This window comes from Fukomys damarensis, unplaced genomic scaffold (assembly GCF_012274545.1).
Source record: "Fukomys damarensis isolate Sample0158 unplaced genomic scaffold, DMR_v1.0_HiC HiC_scaffold_13, whole genome shotgun sequence".
Taxonomy (NCBI): domain Eukaryota; kingdom Metazoa; phylum Chordata; class Mammalia; order Rodentia; family Bathyergidae; genus Fukomys; species Fukomys damarensis.
The window spans coordinates 16118213-16138038 of NW_022900925.1; the positions used below are offsets into that span (position 1 = coordinate 16118213).

General features: G+C 52.4%; 1 protein-coding gene across 4 annotated transcripts in view; it reads right to left on the reverse strand.

Moving 5' to 3' along the window:
• Nucleotides 1-19826, reverse strand: part of Abr (ABR activator of RhoGEF and GTPase) — a 150936-nt gene that overhangs the window by 4079 nt on the left and 127031 nt on the right. For 3 of the 4 annotated variants that reach the window (XM_010642189.3, XM_019210375.1, XM_010642188.3), the window contains 6 exons: nucleotides 6643-6702; nucleotides 6286-6395; nucleotides 5187-5326; nucleotides 4008-4142; nucleotides 3080-3185; nucleotides 260-407 (listed from right to left, as the gene is read on the reverse strand). In XM_010642189.3, coding sequence (XP_010640491.1) covers nucleotides 260-407; nucleotides 3080-3185; nucleotides 4008-4142; nucleotides 5187-5326; nucleotides 6286-6395; nucleotides 6643-6702 — 699 coding nt within the window. Of the gene's footprint in view, nucleotides 1-259; nucleotides 408-3079; nucleotides 3186-4007; nucleotides 4143-5186; nucleotides 5327-6285; nucleotides 6396-6642; nucleotides 6703-19457; nucleotides 19737-19826 lie in introns of those variants that run through there. The other variant, XM_010642190.3, reaches the window with a different exon arrangement.

A 19826-nucleotide genomic window follows, 5' to 3' on the forward strand; every position in this document is an offset into this window, starting at 1 on the left:
ATTCATGCATAACAATAAGACCCCTAGGAGTTTTCTCCATCCTGGGGCTTGCTTTCTGAGACAAAGGCCCCCCCACAAGAAAGCAGTCAGCACCTGGGACAGACATTCTCTGGGCCCTTACATTTCTTTTCCAACTGGGAGGGGCAGGATTGTCCATGCCTTGCCTTCCTGGTGGCATCCTACACACAAATCAACTCAGCTGCTCAGCAGGGCAGAGTGTGGGCACTCTGAGCTTTTCTCTCTATCCCTCTGGTGGTACCTGTGCCATGACATCATGGGACCAGATGTCTGCAGCTGATGTGAGATGTGCTTTGCTCTCCACTTCTGAGGGTCTCAGTAACGTGGGGCCAAACACAGTGGCCAGGTTGTGAAGTGACATTTTGTTGATGGGTTCCTTCTCAGCAACCCTGAAAGGGAGAGTAGCGAGAACAAAAAGTCATTCCTCAGCAGCCACTTGGAGCTCTGGGACCCTTGGTCTTAGCTATAGGAACTCCCAGATGGTGGTCAACTAGCCTCCCTCTCCAAAGGGTAGAGTCCTGCTGGTGGGAAGGATACTGAGCCAGGCACCCACAGCCCCAGCTACATCCCTGGATATTGCTATAGGAGATTCCCAGCATACAGGCTGCCTCCTGTGAACTTCCAGGCCAGAAAGACCCACAGCTATCAATTCCAACTTCCTTGCTTTAGAGACAAACCATTACTATTTAGAGAACTTTCCTGGTAATAACACACACACTTGTTATGATCTTTTGAGGTAAATACTATTAGTATCATCATCCTATTGTAGGGATAAAGAAACCAAAGTACAAAGAAGTTCAGGGACTTGCCCACAGCCACATGGCTAGCAAGTGCTATGTAGAGTTGGAATGAGAACCTGGCAGTCTGCCCAAGAACTCAGGTTCTCTTTTTGTTGGTACATGGGGATCGAACTCGGGACCTTGTGAGGCAGGTGGTGGAACCACTGAGCTAAATCCCCGGCCCTAAGAACTCATGTTCTTAACCCCTCTGCTCATTGCCCATTGTTACACCTCACGCACTCTGGCGGGGGTGGGGCTTTTGGGAGGTGACTGGACGACAGGTGTGTGGTGCTGGATTAGTCCACTGATGGGTTTATACCTGGGTGTGATGCTGGCAGATGAAGCCTGGTAGGAAGCACTCCTGCCTTGAGCACTTGCTGCTTCATCTGCCAAGCCATGGATGGTCTCTTTTGCTACGCCCATCTGCCAATCCACCCTGCCTCAGAGTCGGCGGACTAGGGACTGAAATTTCTAAAAACTGAGCTAAAATAAACCTTTCCTCCTTTAAGTTGTGTTGGGTATTTTGTCCCAGCAATGAGAAAGTAACTGTGGCACCCATGATACAGCTATCTAGCTGCGGGGAATGTCTAGAGAAGAGTCTTAGTAGATGGGGCACGGTGGGGAGGGCCTGGAGCCTGGCAGCATCTGCTCACTGGATCTGCAATGCTTCCTGTTCAGCTACAGCAGGAACAGCCTTAACCCCAGGCGGAGGCCAGGGCTGTCCTCCCCGCTCCTCCAGAAGGGCCTGCTTAGGGGATCCCAGAGCTGCTTCCTTTTGGATTTTCCCCACTCCTCCTCCCTGCTCCTGATGCTTTTTTATGTCCTCTGAGTGACAGCAGGAGTTGCCATCTGTGGCTGGTATCCAGGCAGGCTCAGTATCACCAAACACATTGAGAAGCTAGGGCCTCTCCCCACCCTAGGAAATGTTTCTGGGGCCAAGACACAGCCATCCTGGGCAGTGCCTGCCACCCCACTCCCTCTGACACCATCAGTCACACCCTCTGGGCAGGAGCCATGGATGTGCCTGCTGACTGTTTTGGAGACAGGCGAACATCGCGATGCCAGCAGGCAGCTGTGCTGCGGACCTACCTCCCCCGCTCCCGAAACACACAGCTCCAGTCAGGGGCCCAGATGTGGGAACAGACTGTGCCCAGTTCCCAGGGTGGAAAACCTAATGAATTTTCCTTTCCCACTCCTCTGCGTCCTCCCCAGGATGCTTGCCAAACTATTTGGGACTTGGTTGGGGCTTTGGTTCTGGCCAAACCAGAGGGAAAATGTCTCATAATGGGAAAAACAAGATAGTAGCCCTAGATACATCCAGATCTCCACTGGCCTTCCTAAGCCTGGCCTGGCTAAACTGTAGCAGGAGCCTGGACCCAAGGGTGGGACTGAACTTGGGGGTGCTGGAGCACACAGCAGTCCTCCTGGGGCTCTCTGGTCCTGGAGAACACGTGGGTTTAAGGGATTCCAGTCCCACTCATGCCTGGAATCAGTTCCAGGATCAAGAGTAAGTGAAGAAGACACCTCTCAGTTCTGAACCATGGGCAGGTGTCAGCTTGAGCAGCTCTTGGTGTATCTTGACTGTGGAAGGTTTAGGGGAGGGCGAGAAGGGTCTTCTTTCAGGATTTGGAAGATGTGGGCCCTAAGGACACATCTATAGCCCAAGTCCCTGCTGGGTTTGGGACTTAGTTTCTCTATTTGTTAAAAAGATATAGGTTGAGCTCTTGACCCATAATGACAAATATATTCTGTTATAACCGAGTACCCACATCTATAGGTGACTGAACAAAACAATACTTAGCTTACTGCCCACAGTGTACCCTCATTCTGCTCATTCTACTTCACTTGAAAAATTATAAAACTGACCAAATGAACCACTGACAGGTGGGGGCCCAATAACCATAAAGTTTATTTATGGCTCTTGCTCTAGACCTGCCATTCTGGACATTTCAAGGCTGGTGCTTGAGGTTGCTATCAGGACCCACATATTTCCTAAAAGAAGAATGTGAGTGCAAGAAATTGAAAAGCAAGCTGGGCATAGTGGCACATGCCTGTAATCCCAGTACTCTGGGATGCTGAGGCAGGAGGATCCCAAGTTCAACCCAGTCTGGGAAGCCTAGCAAGACCCTGTTTAAAGCTGAAATGCAAACCCTCATGCTATTGCCAGTGGCCCAGCAAAAGCCAGCACTCATGCGGAGGTGCTGAGGAAGCCGGGTCCCATAGCAGGACATGCGAGACTTTATCAGCTCCCGGCCTTCCCCTTGGATGTGCTCTGCTCTTACCTTTTCAAGTGTTCCAGCAGGAAGAGGAAGGTGATGAGGTTGGGGTCGGGCAGGGAGCGGAGCAGGTGCATCATGCAGTTTTCCTTGGCAGCAGGGTCTGACAGGGCTGTGGGGAAGAGAAGAGGCTAGACTGGGGCTCAGGTCCTGGGGTGGAAAAGCCCTTGAGGAAGCCACCAGGGCCATGAGCATGAGGGAGAGCTCAGGGGTTGAAGCATCCTGGCAGGGAAGGCCCAGAATTTGGATGGCCTGTTAGCAGCCAGCTCCTCCAAGAGGGCCCACTACAACTAGTACCTTGTCCTTGTTATTGTCCTTTCCTCCTACACTGGATTTCACCCCCCAGTGGGGTCCCCAATGATGGCACATTCTGCCAGGGATGGGAACACTTTCTCTGTCAACTGCCTCAGATGCTGGCTCATGGGAGCAAGCAGCAGCTTTCTCTGGGGCTTCTCACTCTCTGTGAGGGCTAAAGCCCTCCCTGCCCCAGGAAAAGAAAAGGCAAGAGGGACATGCCAGGCCTGAACTTGGCCCAAGTAGATAAGGCTGAATCCCTGCTGGCCAGCACCCCTGGCAGAGGTGAACAGTTCTGGAAAGCTCAACACCAGCCAGTCCCAGTGCCCTCAGGCTCAAAACAGCCTCTTCCTTGGTTCTGGGGAGTCAGCTTCTGCTTGCCCACTTCAGGGAAGTCTTCCCTAAAAACCTGTGTTTCTAAGCAAGCAGGACTGTTCAAGGAGAAAGAGGCTGCCCTCAGGGATGTGGGAGGTAGGGAGAGAGGGAATAGCCCCTGCCCCATGTTCCAGCAGGCCACACCTTGCCCTTGGGACCCCTCAGCACTGAACAGGTCAATGGGCAAGGGAGGCTGTGGACTCTTGCCGCAGACTTCCCTGGCCAGGGAGGCCTGCTCGACTCAGCCCTGCCCTCAGGACCTCACCGATGCCCTCCATGAAGGCTGGGTAAAGTCGGTCTGTAAGGAGGGGCTCTGGCAGTTCCCGGAAGTATAGCTTGAGGGTGCCAGCGATGGCATTGATGTCCATGTCGCTCAGCATCAGCAGGATGTCCTTGTTATCTACAGGGGAGGGGAGTAGGTCAGCAGTTGTGCCGACCCCTGACTCGCCCCCCATCCCTAGCAGCCAGCCCTCAGATTTATCCCAGGCCAACCCCCACCTGCCCCATCTCCGTCTCTAGTCTCCTCCAGAAAGAGAGGATGTAAATAGTGGCCACAGGTTCTGTGACTTGGCTCTGTTAGCTGCGGGAGTAGAGGAAGCAGAGAGAGCCAGGCTGAGGTCTGTCTGCTGTGGCTTCCCAGAGAAGGGAAGAAAACAACTTGTCATCTAGAGCACCCGAGCCACACCCATACCAAATGGCATGCACCCTCCTGCCAACTGGAATCTTCCCATTGCCAAGCCTCCCTGGAAGGACCTATGCATTCTTCACACCTAAAATCATGTTCTGACAAAGCTCTAAATTCCAGGTTGCACAGGGGAGTCATGTGCGAGCATGTTCCTGGCCCTACCCCATCTTCCACTCCAGGCTTCCCTGCCAGGCCCCTCTCTACCTGGACTGACTACTGGCCACTTCAAGCTTCCTAACCACTGGTTGCTGCTGCTGCTGCTGCAGCCTGACCAAGATATGGAAAGAGGAAACCAGGAGGGTTGGGCCCCGCCACTGAGGAGTTTACACAAAGGTAGAACTGACCCACAGCAGAGGGTAGCCTGAGCCAGCAAGCCCAGGCTCAACACTTTAATGTCCCCGCGGCCCACTAGACCCTTGGCACTAGCACAAAAGCTGAGAACACAACTCTGGAGTTAGAAGGTTCTGAGTTTAAATCCACACTCTAAACCTACAAACTGGAAGAACCCTGGGCAAGTGAGTTGGCCTTTTTGAGCTCCATCCATTTCCTTGGTTATAACAGTGGATAAGAGAACAGAGTGGGGGAAGATGACATAACGTACAGAATGTGTGCTTGCCACTGCGACTCAGAAAGTCTACCTCGTGCCATGGTGGTCACAGCCTTCAGGTCACAGGCTCCATGGAGGCCTCCTGGTCCCACTGTGTTCTCCTATCAGCCTGCTTGGGCACCTACCCCAACCAGATGGGACCCCAGACTCACTGGCATCAAAGACGGCTTTCAACGCCTGGATGTCTGTGGCTACCCCTGATATCCGGTAGATGCCGACCTCCTCAATGCCTCTCTTCTCCACCTCTTCCACACACTGCCGCACAATGTAGGGCACCTTGGAGCGCTCTCGCCTGGGGACAGAATGCAAGGGTTGGGTAGAGGGAGTCTTGCATTGCCAGGTGCATTATCTAGCCCCCGACCCCAGCATAACTTGGCCTAAGGTAGGTCGATCCTCTCAGGTCACAAGCAGGGGCACAGAAAGAGCTGAGGAAGAGGCCATACCGCCAGTCCTGCCAAGGCTGGGTGGCTGAGACACAGCAAGGGACACAGGTAGGAAGAAGTTCTGGGAGGTAGCCTAAAGACTCTTGAGAAGGAATGCTCCCTCAAAATCAAATGCTGCCAGTGGTGGCGCACGCCTGTAATCCCAGCCCTTGGGAGGCTCAGGCAGGAGGATCACTGTAGTATGAGGGCAGCCTGGGCTATACAGTGAGTTCAAGGTCAGCTTGGACTACATAGCAAGACCCTGTCTCAAAAAACCAAACCAAACCAAAACAAAACAAATGCTTATGAGGGCAGGGGATATAACTCTGTGGTAGAGCACTTGTGTGAGACCGTGGGTTCAATCCCTAGCACATCAAGAAAAAAAAGTGCTTATGGGGGCCCAACAGGTAGAAGGGAGCAGGGTCAGGAACTGGAGACAAGGGGCACAGAAGGGTGGCATGACCTGAAGGATTGCCTTTTCCCAAGGGGCTGCCACTCCTTGGACCTCGGCCTGTGGCTACCAAACCCAAATGCAGACCTAGAGTCAAATCTTCCCATTTACCTCAAGAAGTAAACAATTTGTGCCTATCCCTTATCTTTTACTGTTTCCATGATCACTCTTGTTTCTGAAGCACTAGGTCAGCCAGAGAACAAACCTCTACAGGCCACTTTCAGCCTCCAAACTGGCCACCTGTTACTACTGAGTGTGTGTGTGTGTGTGTGTGTGTGTGCGCGCGTGTATGTGCGCGCATGTGTGTGACTAATTAGGTGTTAGCATGTGCAAGCGATACTGGGAGGCAGGGACTGGTGGAGACCAGACAGCACCTACTTAGTCACCACGCTGATCTTCACCCCAAAGACACCCGTCTGCTTTTTGGATGGAGTCCTCTTCAAGCTCATGTCCCGGCTGGTGAATTTCATGGAGAATTCCACTTTGATCTGGTTGGGAGATGAGGCAGGTACATGGTATGAGTGTCTGAGACGTTTCCCCAAAACACAGGGGTCTCCCTCTTCAGGACTGCAGCAGGCTGCCTCTACCCCCAAGACCTCCCTCTACTCTGGGACTGCAGCTGGGAGAGGGATGGGTATGGGCAGAGATTGGTGGCGTGGGGTGGGGTGGAGCGCTGAGGGACGAGGGGAGGGGTGCCCACCCACTGCTCAGGCATCTCCTATCTCCTGGGCTCACCCCGTTCATCTCGATCACATCAGTGTGCCAGTTCTTGGTTTCTACAGTCTGTGGATCCAACTGCAGAGAAAGAAAGAGAGGGGCTGTCACTGAGAGGTGGGGCAGCTCAGGGACCAAGCCAGCACTCTCCCTGTTGGTGGGGAACTGCTCACCAGCCAGCCCGGTAGAAGCCTTGATGCTCATCTTGCAGTGAACCCTTCAAGGTAGTTCTAGCCCTGAGGTCCCTGTGGCTCCATGGAGGAGGCAAGGGACCCTCTGTTAGGGTGCATGCCCGTTACAAGGTGTTGGCTGACTGCTATGCTCCAAGATGGGTGCTGTCGATCCATTTCATAGATGCACCAACTGAAGGTCATAAAAGGTAAGCAACTTGCTCAACTACCCAAATTGGAGTGGTTGGAGGAGATTTAGCCTCTTGCAGTGCATTCAAGGCTGCTGAATGGGAAGGCAGTGCGATGCAGAGGTAAGCATCTGTTGTCCGGAGTCAGCTGCCTGGGTTTGAATCCTGGCTTTGCAGCTTTCAGTAGCAGGACATGGACAAATTGTTACCTTGCTGAGCCTTCTCTTATACTCCACAGCCAATAACAGAACTGGCCTCCCAGATCATTGCGAGGACACAATGAGACCACTTGGGCTGAGCCGCTGGCTCCCCCACAGGCCAGGTCCCCAGATTTAGGCTGCAGCTCCCAGGATAGGGTGCTGGGTGAGGGATGGAGGCACAGGGGCCTCTCAGGACTTCATTCCTCTAACTCATTGGCCTTCAAACCATTTTGCTTGAGCACCCGCAAAATAATTTTGAAAAACTATGTACGCCCAAGCACATTTTGAAGTCAACATTTCTGGAGCAAGTGTAAATAGCTGTGAAGAATATAATTTCCAGTATAATGTAAATACTGATATCTTAAAATAAAACCATTACATCATTCCTTAAATGTATGCAGAGGAATATAATTAGAGTAATGATTTGATACCCACTATCATCCACTTAAAAACATACAAGCAAGCTCTTCTTTCCCTTACAGAAAGCCTGCTTTGTCTTTTTCTCCTTATGTTTCTGTTCCATTTCTCCTTAACAGGTTCCTTTTGGCTTATAATTTTCAAGTCTTTTATTCATCAGCCTATTATAGTTTACTCCCAAAATACATCTATACATTGAAATGAAAATTTCCTAAGACTAAAAATCTCTGAATATGTAATGTATGTTCTGAATTTATTATTACTGTGCCAAGATTAGCAACACACAGTAAAAAACTCTGATATACTACAAATTTTAATGAATACCAAGCAGCAAAGTGGCATTTTGCTGGAATTGTGTCTCTGAATGAGACAGGTAGAACATTTTTCTTGCCTTAGTTCATGCATTGCTATGAATCTTATATTTCTGCTAGAATAAAATGAGGTTTAGCACCTATTCTGTTCAGAATTTTTTGGTTTTCTTTTAAATATTGTAAACACGGAAGCATTTTGTCCACACAAATCACTAGATGAGGCTGAGAAGTTTTAGTATAGCAATGTTACGTGAGTCACTAACTTCTCATGTTATTTGCCTTAAATTACCTCTGTACCTATTTTCAAACATTATTTTAAATGATCTCTCAGCTGTTAATTAAGTCCTCATCCGTGTAGTAAAAAGCAAAGAATTGGACACCACCTGACTTTAGAAGGCTTTGTAATCAGCCTTTAGAGTCTCTCCTTTCTCAGCACCTACACCATTTTTAAGGTCCCCTCTGTTTTCACCCCTGAGGTCTGGGCCCCCACAGTGAGCCAAGCCTGAGCCTGGGGCTTTCATCTGCAGAGGGGGCTGATACTAGATGCCTGGACTCAGTTGGCAGCCGAGGACCTGCAAATTCACTCTCTTCAAGCTCTTCCAGCCCACCTTGCCCTAGGACATCTGTCACACCATGGTTTCAACATTGCTGCTCTCACAGGCCAATATCCCCCACAGGAAAACTGGATCTGGGTCAGCCCAAGTCCTTCCCACACCTTCTGTCACCCCAGACAGGGCCTAGGGGCCGTACCTGGCTGGCTCTAGGGCCTGCATCTGGGCAGCTGTGGCCCAGGCTCTGTCTTCAGCCATCAGTCCCTACCTGGAGCAGGGAGTGAGGTGAGGAGAGGAGATGGAGAAGGCAGTGTGGGGAGAACCAGGCAGCTCCAGGGAGGACCCCTGCCATCTAGGGTCTTTGGTCCGGAATAGTCACGGCCAAGGGTTCCACTGGCCCCAGTGACACCCGACTTTGGCTTCTGTCCTGAATCCTCCCTCTCTCAACTTTGTCCCAACCCCTCCCTCGGTCTTTAGCAGGCTGCTTCTTGTAGTTCTTTCATCCTGTTCAGACCACTGGTTCTGTCCCCACCTCGGGCCCCCAGCAGTGGCCATGGGGAAAAGGGATCTCAACTGCTCTCTGTCGGCTGACTGAGGCAGATGCATCCATTGAGAGATACATTCTGGAATGACCAGCCCTTCTGAAAGCAGATCTCTCTAGGGACCTAGCTGGATTCCCTCAAGCTCTTCCGTCCCAGCTTCCCATGACCTGGCATTTCCTGGCAGCTGCTCTGAACTGAGCCAGTGGTTCTCCCCAAGTCCTAGAGTGGCATCTGGATGCAGCTTGAATGGGAAAAGGACATGGACTGGAAGTCAGGGTGGCCCAGGTCTTTCACTCAACCAAGTGATTTGGGCAGGTCAATGAACTTCAGTTCCTTCATAGGGTACCCACGCCTGCCTCACAGGGCTGCTGTCTTACGTATTCTGTGCATTTTCGGTAAGTCTAAAACTGATAAACCCATCATACATAGCATCTCAGCCACTGTAACAAGCCTGTGTGATTTTAGCTTTTGTAGCTACTCTCATTTTACAGACAAAGACACCAAGCTTAAAATATAAAGAACCTGCCTAGTCCCAAACATTCAGGGAATGAGAGCTGGGCAATAGAATCCAATCTCCCTGACTCACTCTGCTAAAGCTGCAAGATAATATGCAATGTACCTAACCTGGTCCTGTACCTTTCACTCAACAGTAGCAGCTGCTATCACCATGACTTACTCAGAAAGGAGACAGCGGGCCTCCTGGCACAGGCGGGGTCTGGCGTCTGGCAGGCCACCTCCAAAACAAACCTCCCCACAACCCCCAACATGTGAGTCCCCTTTCCTGGGAGTGACAGAGATAGGAAGAACAGCTCCTGATACTACAGCCTGACATTCTAAGCCCTCCATGGACCCAAGGCCACTGGCCTGCTTGTGCCCCTCGGCCTTTCTACCATACCAAGAGCCTGTCTGCCAGGTACTGTTTGCATTGCTTCACACGCCTGACCCTCTGGGTAAGGTGGCCCTTTTTCACTTTGCTGAGTTCCTACCACTGCCATATTCCCGATCCCTGCTGCAGGTGTGGCCTGGTACCCACTTAGGAAGGCCTGCCCAGCCCCTGGGTGCCCTGACAACGAATGCTTTATCTCCCAGGAGGCCAGCAGCCTCCAGAAACCAAGTCTATTTCAGGATGTCATTTAAATACAGAGAAGGGAGGGTGGGGAGTGGAGAGGGACATGGCACATTTTCCAGAGAAATGATGTTGCCTGAATGGCTGTGCCTATTTATAACCCCTGGGAAATGTGGACTCTGCTATTTCCTGATTAAATTAGTGCTCGGGGTGGCGGAACCAGCCCCTGGGATGTCAGTGGAAGGGGACACCTGAGTACTGTACCAACCCCGATAACCCCAGGCACCGTAGAACAGGTACCTGGGGGACATAAGATCATCTCGAAGGAGGGAGACAAATGGGGCTTGCAAAGGGCCAGGCTGAGGAGACCACCTGGTCACCTCTTCATGCAACAGATGACACACACACAGGGGACTCCCTGAGATGGGGCAACGGCAGGAGACAGAAACAGGCCGGGGTCACGTCACAGCCCAAGGAGAAACAGCTGATCTTTAGGACTGGTAATGGGAGAGTACTAGGAGGTCCCTGCAGCAGAATGCTGGATCTCTGCTGGGGTCCTGGTGGTGGTTGGGAGAGGCCACCTCCCGTTTCTAGACCCCAGTGGCCTCATGTTTTGGGACAGGAAGCACCAAATTGACCTAGCAGTAGAACATGCTCTGTGTATACCTGAGTGTTGTCCAGAGCTGGGTTTCAGGAACATACATGGTGCTCTCATCTGAGAAGTCCAAGCCCTTCTTCCTGGCCTCATTTCTTAGGAGCCTCAGGCATATGACACTATCACTTTTCCCCTCAGCTTTGAGTGCTGTTCACAGTCACCTCCCACTGCCTGGCACTTAGGAGGCACTGGAGAGTCTGAGCCACTCTCGATATTGGAGCCTCTAGCCTTGCTCCCTAGCAGGTAACAGAGCCACGTTCAACTGAGTCCTGACTGCTGGGCCATGTTCTTTAAATTGTGCCACATTCCCTCAAGCACACAGCTTGCCCAATAGTCTGTTGGGAGTGATTTCTGCCACCACCCCTCCCCACAAGCCCTTAAATGATGTCCTTTAATCTTCAGTAAGGGACCTGTGGTAGCTCTGTCTATGGGCAGCTGGGGGCAAACAGAACTAGCTGCTTCTGGTCTCGGGGGCAAAAGCACCGAGCAGCTTTCAGCATAACTCTGAGATGTACCCAGGGGCTCACTGGATGACAGGAACCCTGACAACATCAGCAGGGGTTTCCAAGGGCTCCAGGCCTCTACCTCTTTCCCAAGTCCCCTGGGCCTCACCTCTGACGACTCCCTCCCTCAGCACCCCCCAACCACTATCACTGTCACAGAACAGGGGACCAGGAGCCCCCAAGGAACTCAGCTCAGCCTTCTGCCCCCTCAAGACCACTCCTATTCCTCCATTTCACTCCCACTCTGCTCTGCCTTTGGTCCCCCAGACCCCAGGATTGCCATCCTGGCCCTCTCCTGGAAGTCAGGTGGATTTTCCTTGATGCCCAGGCATGGTTTCAGAAATTAATAAAAAATGAAATGCTTTTTAACAAGGGCAGTAAATTCGGTGCACTGAAGTCGTCACTCTAAGAGGTAGGCAGAAATGTTAGAAAGTGACTCAAGAAGGGTCTCAATAAAAATCAGCCACTGACTAGAGTGCTAAATGGTAGGCAGAGCTGGCTGAACATGTCTCTGGGCACCCCCGCCATAGGCCAAGCACCAGGGCATCGACAATGGGCCCTGAGCCAGGCATTGTGTCTGATGTGGGTATCTTTCCTGTGGCTCCCATGCTAGGGGCCACAGTGGCGGTCCTGGGGTGCCCTCCCCTAAGTGTAATCACACACTTAGAGCTGGGTCCCCTTGGGATACCACACTAGCCTGTCATTGGGACATACCACAGGCGTGAGAGGCACGGCAGGGCAGGCAGCTGCCAACAGCCTGCCTCACCTCCCTGGAGGAGGGCACTGGAGGACTCTGTCAACGTGGCTGCTCTGAGAGGCTCAGGGAGAGGCAGGATGGAGAGGGAGGGACTGCGAGGCCTTCCATCCCGCTTCCAGCCTAGCAACTGGGTCAGAAGAGACCAGGGTCAAGCTTGGTACATTTTCATTTCCTCTTCCCAGTGGCCTGGCAGCCCCACTGTAAGGCCAAGCCAGCTCTGCCTCTTTGGCTCACACTGCAGACACAGGCCCAGCAGGCACACCCAGGCTGCCTGAGGGTGCTCTGCAGCCAAAGTTTGCCCACCTACTCCCACGCCAGCCACACACTGGTTCTGGTGATTCTGTTTTTTCAAGTACCCGGATGAGACCACTTTGTCTTGATTGCCTCCCCTCCCCTCAAGAACTCTAAAGTTCCCTAGGCCCACATATGGAAGGATTTTAGCAGCTCTGGATGGGGCTTTTATTGAAGCCAGGTTGGCCTCTTAGCACCCATGGCAACCTGCCTTCCCCAGTGTCCCCACAGTAGTGGCTCAGCTTCTCTCTGCACACCACACTGTTAGCCCTCAGCCAAGCACAGCTGACCTTGAGGGTTAGCAGACAAAACTCAAACCCAGCCTTCCTGGAGGCCTTCAAGGCCAGGCACAGCTCCCCCACAGCTCGGGGCTCTGCTTCCTCAGAGCTGATTCACTGACCACAGCCTTCCCTACCCCAGGACCAGCCACAAATGAAAAGCAGGGGACACCAAGGTAGCAAGGACAGAGGCAGTGTGTCATTTGGGAGTAAAGGTAGTCAGGGCCAGAGTAGCACAAGAGCAGCCCCCAGCAGGCCCATTCCCAAAGAGAAGGGGTCACCCTACAGGTCACAGTCTGAAGCAAGGTTTTGTGAGGTCCCAAGGAAATTCATGCTAGCTCTGTGGAGGCCAAGGACCTTGCAGCCCACCACAGCAGTGTGGTATGAATTATAAAGTCCTCCTCTGAAACTGACTTCATCTTCCCTGTCTGGGCCAGGAGCACTTTTTCTGGGCAAAGCGCCTGTTGCTAGTGAAAATGGGGCACCAGCAATTGCACTGCCTATGCGGTTTGGAGTGGACTCTTCTTCCCTCAGGCTCACATCTGCTCTGAGTCTTGGGTTCACTACACATCAGCAAAAGTAACTGGCATGCCCAGTGCTCTGCACAGCACTCTGGGCTGGCACCACACACCGCAAGGCCGATAGACGGGAGCCCCACACCTCCAGGGAACATGTCCCCAATCTCCACTAGACTCAAGACCTCTCAGACAACCGAGAAACATCCACAGGCACCAGGTAGGTTCTAGGCCTTTTCCTCAGAGGCCACATAGGGGACGTGACACAGTAGATATGAGCCTGTGTGCAGGGCAGGCTGCCTGGGTTGGAGCGCTTTCTCTGCTAAGCCACTTATGTGGCTTCATCTGGGTCATTCTCTGAGCCTCAGTTTTCTCATATATAAAATGGTGTGGATAATAATAGCACTTACCTCATAGAACATCAAGGGCTAAGAATAATGCCTGGTGCTCAATACATGCTCAAAGAACAGAACGATCACTAAGCTGTGTTGAAACACACCAGCAGTTTCCTGCTGTGCCTGCATTCAAGGCCAGGTTCCTCGTCAGGTCTACAGGGCCCTATGCGATCTGGCTGCTGCCCCCTCACCTAGTGTCATCCCAACGCCCTGCTCAGGCTCTGTCTGCCTCTTAACACCCGTTTCCAGGCTTTTGCCTTATTGCTTCCTTCACCTGGATATGATGACCCCAGATTCTTCATGGCTGATTCCTTCTCGACACTTAAATCTGTTTTAAAAATACCTCCTGGAGCTGGGGATTTGGCTCAGTGGTGCCACCACCTGCCTCACAAGCACAGGGTCCCAGTACACCCCCTCCTCCCCCCCAAAATCTTTTGGTCAGGCATGGTGGTGCACGCCTTATAATCCCCGTACTATAGGAGACTGAGACAGCAGGATTGATGCAAGTTCAAGGGCAGCTTGGTCTACATAGTGAGTTCAAGGCCAGTCTACACTGCATAGAGAGACCATGGAAGGTGCCCATTAATATTCGTGGACCAAATGAGTGCCCTAAGATGTAGGAGATGGGAATGAAGGAGGTACTCTCCCCCTGGGATTCCTTCAGGAAAGGGGTTGAGATGCCCCACATTTAGCAGGCTATGGTGGTGCATCCTTATAATCTGGCATCCTGGGAGGCTGAGGCAGGATTGCAAGTTCAAGCCCAGCCTAGGTAACTCAGCAAGTCCCTATCTCAAAATAAAGAATGGGCTGGGGATGTAGTTCAGTGTGAAGGCACTAAAGGCCCTAGGTTCAATCCCCAGTACTGGGTGTGTGTGTGCCCCACATTCCCGCTCATCTCTCTGTTCCTGTGTTTAATGAATGGCTGGCCTTGGCTAAGGGGCAGCCCTATGACCTCTCCCACCCAAACTTCCCAAGCATCTTGAGGGTTTAAGGCTTAAGAATAGGAACCTTGAGCCATGGCCAAGACCTTATATGACTGGATTCTAAGCAATCATCCTGTTTAGCACTTTCACACTACTAATCCTAAAGAACCAGAAAGGTGAGGAGAGTTGCCCAAGGTCATACAGCAAGTTAAAACAACAGGACACCAGTGAAGCCTCTTGACTCCTTCTGTCCTGGACCCTTTCCTCTTCTGAGCCTGAGGTCTAGGGCTGCTTCAAGGAGGAGGTCTCCCACAGCTCAGAAAAAGCATTTGGGCAGAGCAGGAATGGACACAGTGGATGTCACTGCACTGGGGGGCTCAGCTAAGGCACCAGCACTGACTGGAGTCACCGTCCAGGATGGAAATCATTTCAGCTTCTGGCTTTGGAGCAAGCCTCAGTCTAAACAGGGCCAAGGAAATCTCTTTGGGGATCTCCGAGCTCTCCAGCCTATGTATAGAAAGAGGTGTGAGAGCAGTTTCCATGGTCCACCCTGGGAGAGGGGGCAAGAAAAACAGGCCTCATCAACAGGCCTCACTGGGATCCAGGGCTGACGTGGGCTTTCTTCCAAGGGTCAGGCAGGCAGGGTCCAGGAGCAGGGGGTTGTATATCCCTCTTAGGTGCTAGAACACAAGCACTCTTTGGGCCCCCAGCATGGTATGACAGCCCAAATGGCTGCTGACCAGCTCCCGAAAATGTGGGCAGCCAGCAGAACCATTCAGCAGAGGCTAGTCTTTTCAGATCAGTGCCCCTTCACTGACACCCAGGGATTCCCCCAAACCAGCACCTGCAGAAAGAAGTTCCTGGACTCTTTCCAAAATATCTGCTCTTCTGGGCCTAAACCTCACCTGTCTTTGGACACTGCTGTAACAATGGGCCTATGTAGTTTTGACTTTTCAGGAACGACTATGGCTCAGCTTCCTGGTCTAGTGCCTTGGTAAGCCATGGCACCATGCCCAGTAAGGCTGACAGGTCAAGCTGTGTGTGGGATGCAGAGATGCCAAGGAGGCCAGTGGCCATCCAATCTTCCCTAGTTTCAAGAAATGGTGCTTGGCAGGTTTGTTTAGAGCAAGGACTCCTACTTTGGGGTCCAAGAGCACCTCTGAAATAGTTCAGTTTGTGCAAAGGGTGGCTCAGTCTGAGTCTGAGGGGACTTCAGAACCTTTATCAGATTCTCAGAGTCAAGGGCTCTTGCTCTGTGGCGTCATACAGGCTTTTAGGGAATCAGCATGGTGAACAGACAGGAACACTAGTGGTAGGAAACCACCTGTGTGGCTTCAGTAACCAGGTCTTGCTCTGGAGAGTACCATACACAGTGACAAGCATGTTGGCACCAAGAATGCAGGGAAACACATATGCTTTCTACCTGCTGGCTTTCTACTATCTTGGCCCACATAAAGGCCCCGTATGAAGTGCACTGCTGGCAGAGATATCCAGTTCCAGAGGGAGGAGCTCCTGTGTGCAGCTGAAGGGTCAATGTAAGAGAATGAGGATAGGCCTGCAAATGGGACAGAATGTAGGTTTCTTCCTTCTGGCAGAGGAGGAAGGCAGCAGGGTACAGCAGTGGGTAGCCACAGCCAGGACAGATTTCTATTGGGAAAGACTTCAAAATCTTTCTGGAGGCCCAGAGTCAGGCAATGAGTGAGTGAGCCCAAGACATATCTGTATCTTGTACCTAACACCCTTGTATCCTCAATGACAAGAACAGTGGGTGAACAGTTAAGTGAACTTCTGGAAATGTGGATGTCTGCAGACTTGGTGCTATCAAGAATTCTAGTTAAATGGCACATTCTGGGATGGGCTAGGAACTGTCCAGTGGTGGCAATAAAGTTGACAAAGGGAGCCACTTCTATAACAATCTAAACCTTAAAGGTCCTCATCCTGTCCTTCCTCAGGAAATACCTCTGACCCCCTCTATAAGTAGGGGGAGCAAAGGCCATCATCAAACAAGTGGACTTTGCAATACCAGCTCCCTGTTTCCTGGGAGCTGTTTGGAAGCAGGGAATTCTCAGGCCTAGGTTGTAATCCCTCAAAACAGAGACAAAATCACCAGAAGCTGTCCTTAACTCTCTCCTCTGTTCCCCTGGATCTTGCCAGTTTAGCCTGAGTCCCCACCCACAGTCAGTATCCAGCCTGGTGTGGGTCAGGAGCATCTTTGCCTTGTAAGGGCCCTGAATTCCTTATCAGACAAATGCTTCTGTCCTGGCCTCACTTCTGGCCCTCTTAGCCTCTCTATGGCTCCCATAAGGAACTCCATCAAAACCTCTGGATAAGGGGCCGGGGATTTAGCTCAGTGGTCCCCCCACCCCTGCCTTGCAAGCACAAGGTCCCAAGTTCAATCCCTGGTAACAAAAAACAAAACAAAGAATTTGACTATTAACAAAACAAAACAAAACAAAACACTTCTGGGTGTTACAAGCGTTGAGAATGGGATTCCTCTGTAGCCCCTTCCAAAGAAGCATGCAGAATGGGAGGCAGGGCAAGGCACAGAGCCTGGTCTACTTAAGTATGATTTCAGGGGAAAAAATAAAGTAGAAATACAAGTTAAATTCTGAGAGCGCTGGCAGAACCCACAAACCCAAATGCCACGTGTCTGCTCTGCTAAATGCTTGCACAACAAACCAACTGCCAAGTCAGGGGCCAGAATGAGGCTCCAGCTCTAGAACTTGCTTGGGGACAAAAGCAATCCTACCCCAGTCCCCCTGGGCCTCAAGAAAAGCTTGAGAGAGGCCCCTGCCTCTCTTCCCCCAGCAGCTAGAGGCTCCTGGGACCAGAAGCCCCACACTATTTCAAAGGCTCAGTTTGTGTGTGTGTGTGTGTGTGTGTGTGTATGTACCAGGGCTCAAACTTGGGACCTTGCACTTGTGAGGCAGGCTGCAGAACCACTGAGCTACATCCCCAGCCCTCAATGGCTCAGTTTTAATACTGGGCCCTTTGCATCAGAACAGACTCAGGCCCTAGGATGAGTCATCCCCATTCCTCCAACCTTTAATGACCGGTTAAATTGGAGCAGAAGGGCCACAGGTGTCTTAGCATACACAACATTAAATCCTTAGGGCACCATTAATGAGTTTGTGAGGCAGCCCTTCCTGTCCCCACTCGGCCTAAACTGCTGTCTCATTCCAGCCCCCTTGGCCTGGTAGTGAGCAGAATACACTGGAAGGAACAGGTCAATGAGGTTAGGGAAGGAAAGGAAGAGTACAGCAGGCCTCAGACTTGCCTGTGCACCTACCAGCCAATGCACAGTGAGACAGGCACAGGAGAATGGATGTCCTTCCATCACCCACAGAGTCTGGGGTGCTGACACACTGTCACACGCCATGTACTAGGGGAATGAGTCACCCACTATACGACACATCCCAGCACTAGAGCTTCCCTGAAGTGGCACTGACACCAACCTGCTCAGCAGTCCAGCACCTGGCCAGCCCACTACCCTTGCCCAGAAATCACCACAAGACATGGAGTGAGTGGTTGACACCACCAGAGGCAAACTCACCTAGAGTTGCTGAAGTGGCTTCTTGGTTTTGTCAGCCACATACGACAGGAGAACAGAAAGTCTGTGCTTTGGAGTTTAAAAATGTAACCCCAACTACCAGACACCTTCCCCAAGAGGCAGGTAAATGCAAAGGGTCAGAAACCTCTGGGCTGTTTCTTGCAAACCTTGAGCTTTAGGAATAGATGGTGAGCTTTGAGCTGGTATCTGCTAGCCTCAGCAAGGGCCAGGGAAGGGAGACAGGGAGGGGTGGCTCCATGCTGCTGGGCACAGACAGCTGCTTCAGCACAGAGGGGCTCTGCTCTGGTAGCAGCAGGGCCAGCAGGACTCTGCTAGCCTGGTCCCCAGGGGAGGCTTAAGGTGACACAGAGGCCAAAGCAGGGTAGCTCAAGTTGCCACCCTGCCTAGCACTTTCCAGAACTGATGTTACCTTTAAGTATGCCTCATTGGCAGGAGATGAAACTAAACAAGGTACCTATAGGCCCAAGATCATTTCCTCTTGGCAGGTGCCAGGAGCTTCCATGCTGGCTGGCTAAAAGATCATACACAGTGAGGGTCCTCCTCTGACCCACAGGAAGGCTTACAGCCCCCATCAGACTGGCCAAAGCCTTCCTTTTGTTATCTTGAAGGATGAACATGGCCCTGGCCAGCCAGCACTGACTCCCTGAGACATCTTGGGCTGTTGATTTGGTCTGCAGAGTTATCAAGCGCTTACTGTGTGCTGGGCACTGGGTCTGGCTCTTGCTCAGATCCCTAATGTCAGGGCCTAAAGCCAGCCTAAAGGCAGTCTGCCCAACTGCAGGACAGTCAGCTTCTATCTCAGACTTTAATCCCAACTCAGGTCTGGGGCTGCAGGCAGGACAGGCAGTTTGCACTGGCACAGCTCCATCTGAGCCGCCTGCTGGGTCAGCAACCCCCTGGCATGCTGAGCTGCCTGGTGCCCAGGGGGCACTAGGCCAGCAGTCATCTGGGTGGTCCCTGAAGAGGCAGCCTAGAGCCCCCGCCCCCAGCACAACATTACCTCTCCACTAGCTGCTCCCCGCGCCCCCCCAGTAAGAATGATCCTTCAATTTGCACAAAGAAACCTCACATGGTGGATGTGTTGAGGTTCCCCTCAGCAAAGACAAAGCCAGCAATATTCATGGGGTTGGTGGGGTGTCAGGCCTGTGCTGCTTTCAGGGAGTACCATAGGCTCAGGAACCCCAACCTGGTTCGTTTAGCCTCACTCACTATAGACTCAGAAAGCAGCCAAAAAGAGTCCACTTGTGCAGGAGGCAATCCCCTCTTTCCTGAGAGGACAGAGGCAGAGAAGTCAGCCAGGGTTGGGGTATGGGTAGCAACAAGCAGTCATCATCAAGTTCAAGACACTTGGAGCAGACCCACACACAGACCCGGCCTCTGTCCTGAACTCCTTAGAGCAGGCAGGGGCCTTCACAGGCAGAGAGCTGTGCCCCAGGAGCGCCCCCACCCCAGCCCCTCTATAGCCCATCCCGCTCAGACCCCGCAGTCCCAGCAGCCTAGCACCTTGTGGCGGAGCAGCTTGCTGCGCACTCGGCCCCAGAGCCTGGCGCCCGTGTTGGGGGGACGCTTGCTCCCCGGCTCCTCCAGCTGATCGAGGCAGCAGCGCTCCAGGGGTTCGCACACTGCCTTAAGGCTGCAGTCGGACTGAAGCAGGACGTCAGTCATGCCGCTGGTGGCCGGCCTACAGGGGCCAGCTCTAAAGAGATGCAGAGAGGCGCTCAGCTCAGCGGAGCTGGAGAGGTGGCTCTGCGGAGCGCGCTCTCACTGGGGCGGGACTGTTAGTGGAGCAGCCCGGGAAGCGCGCGGTGCGGGGCTCAGCTTTCTCCTCCCTCCCTCCCCGCTCCCTCTTCCTTCTCCTCCCTCCCTCCCCGC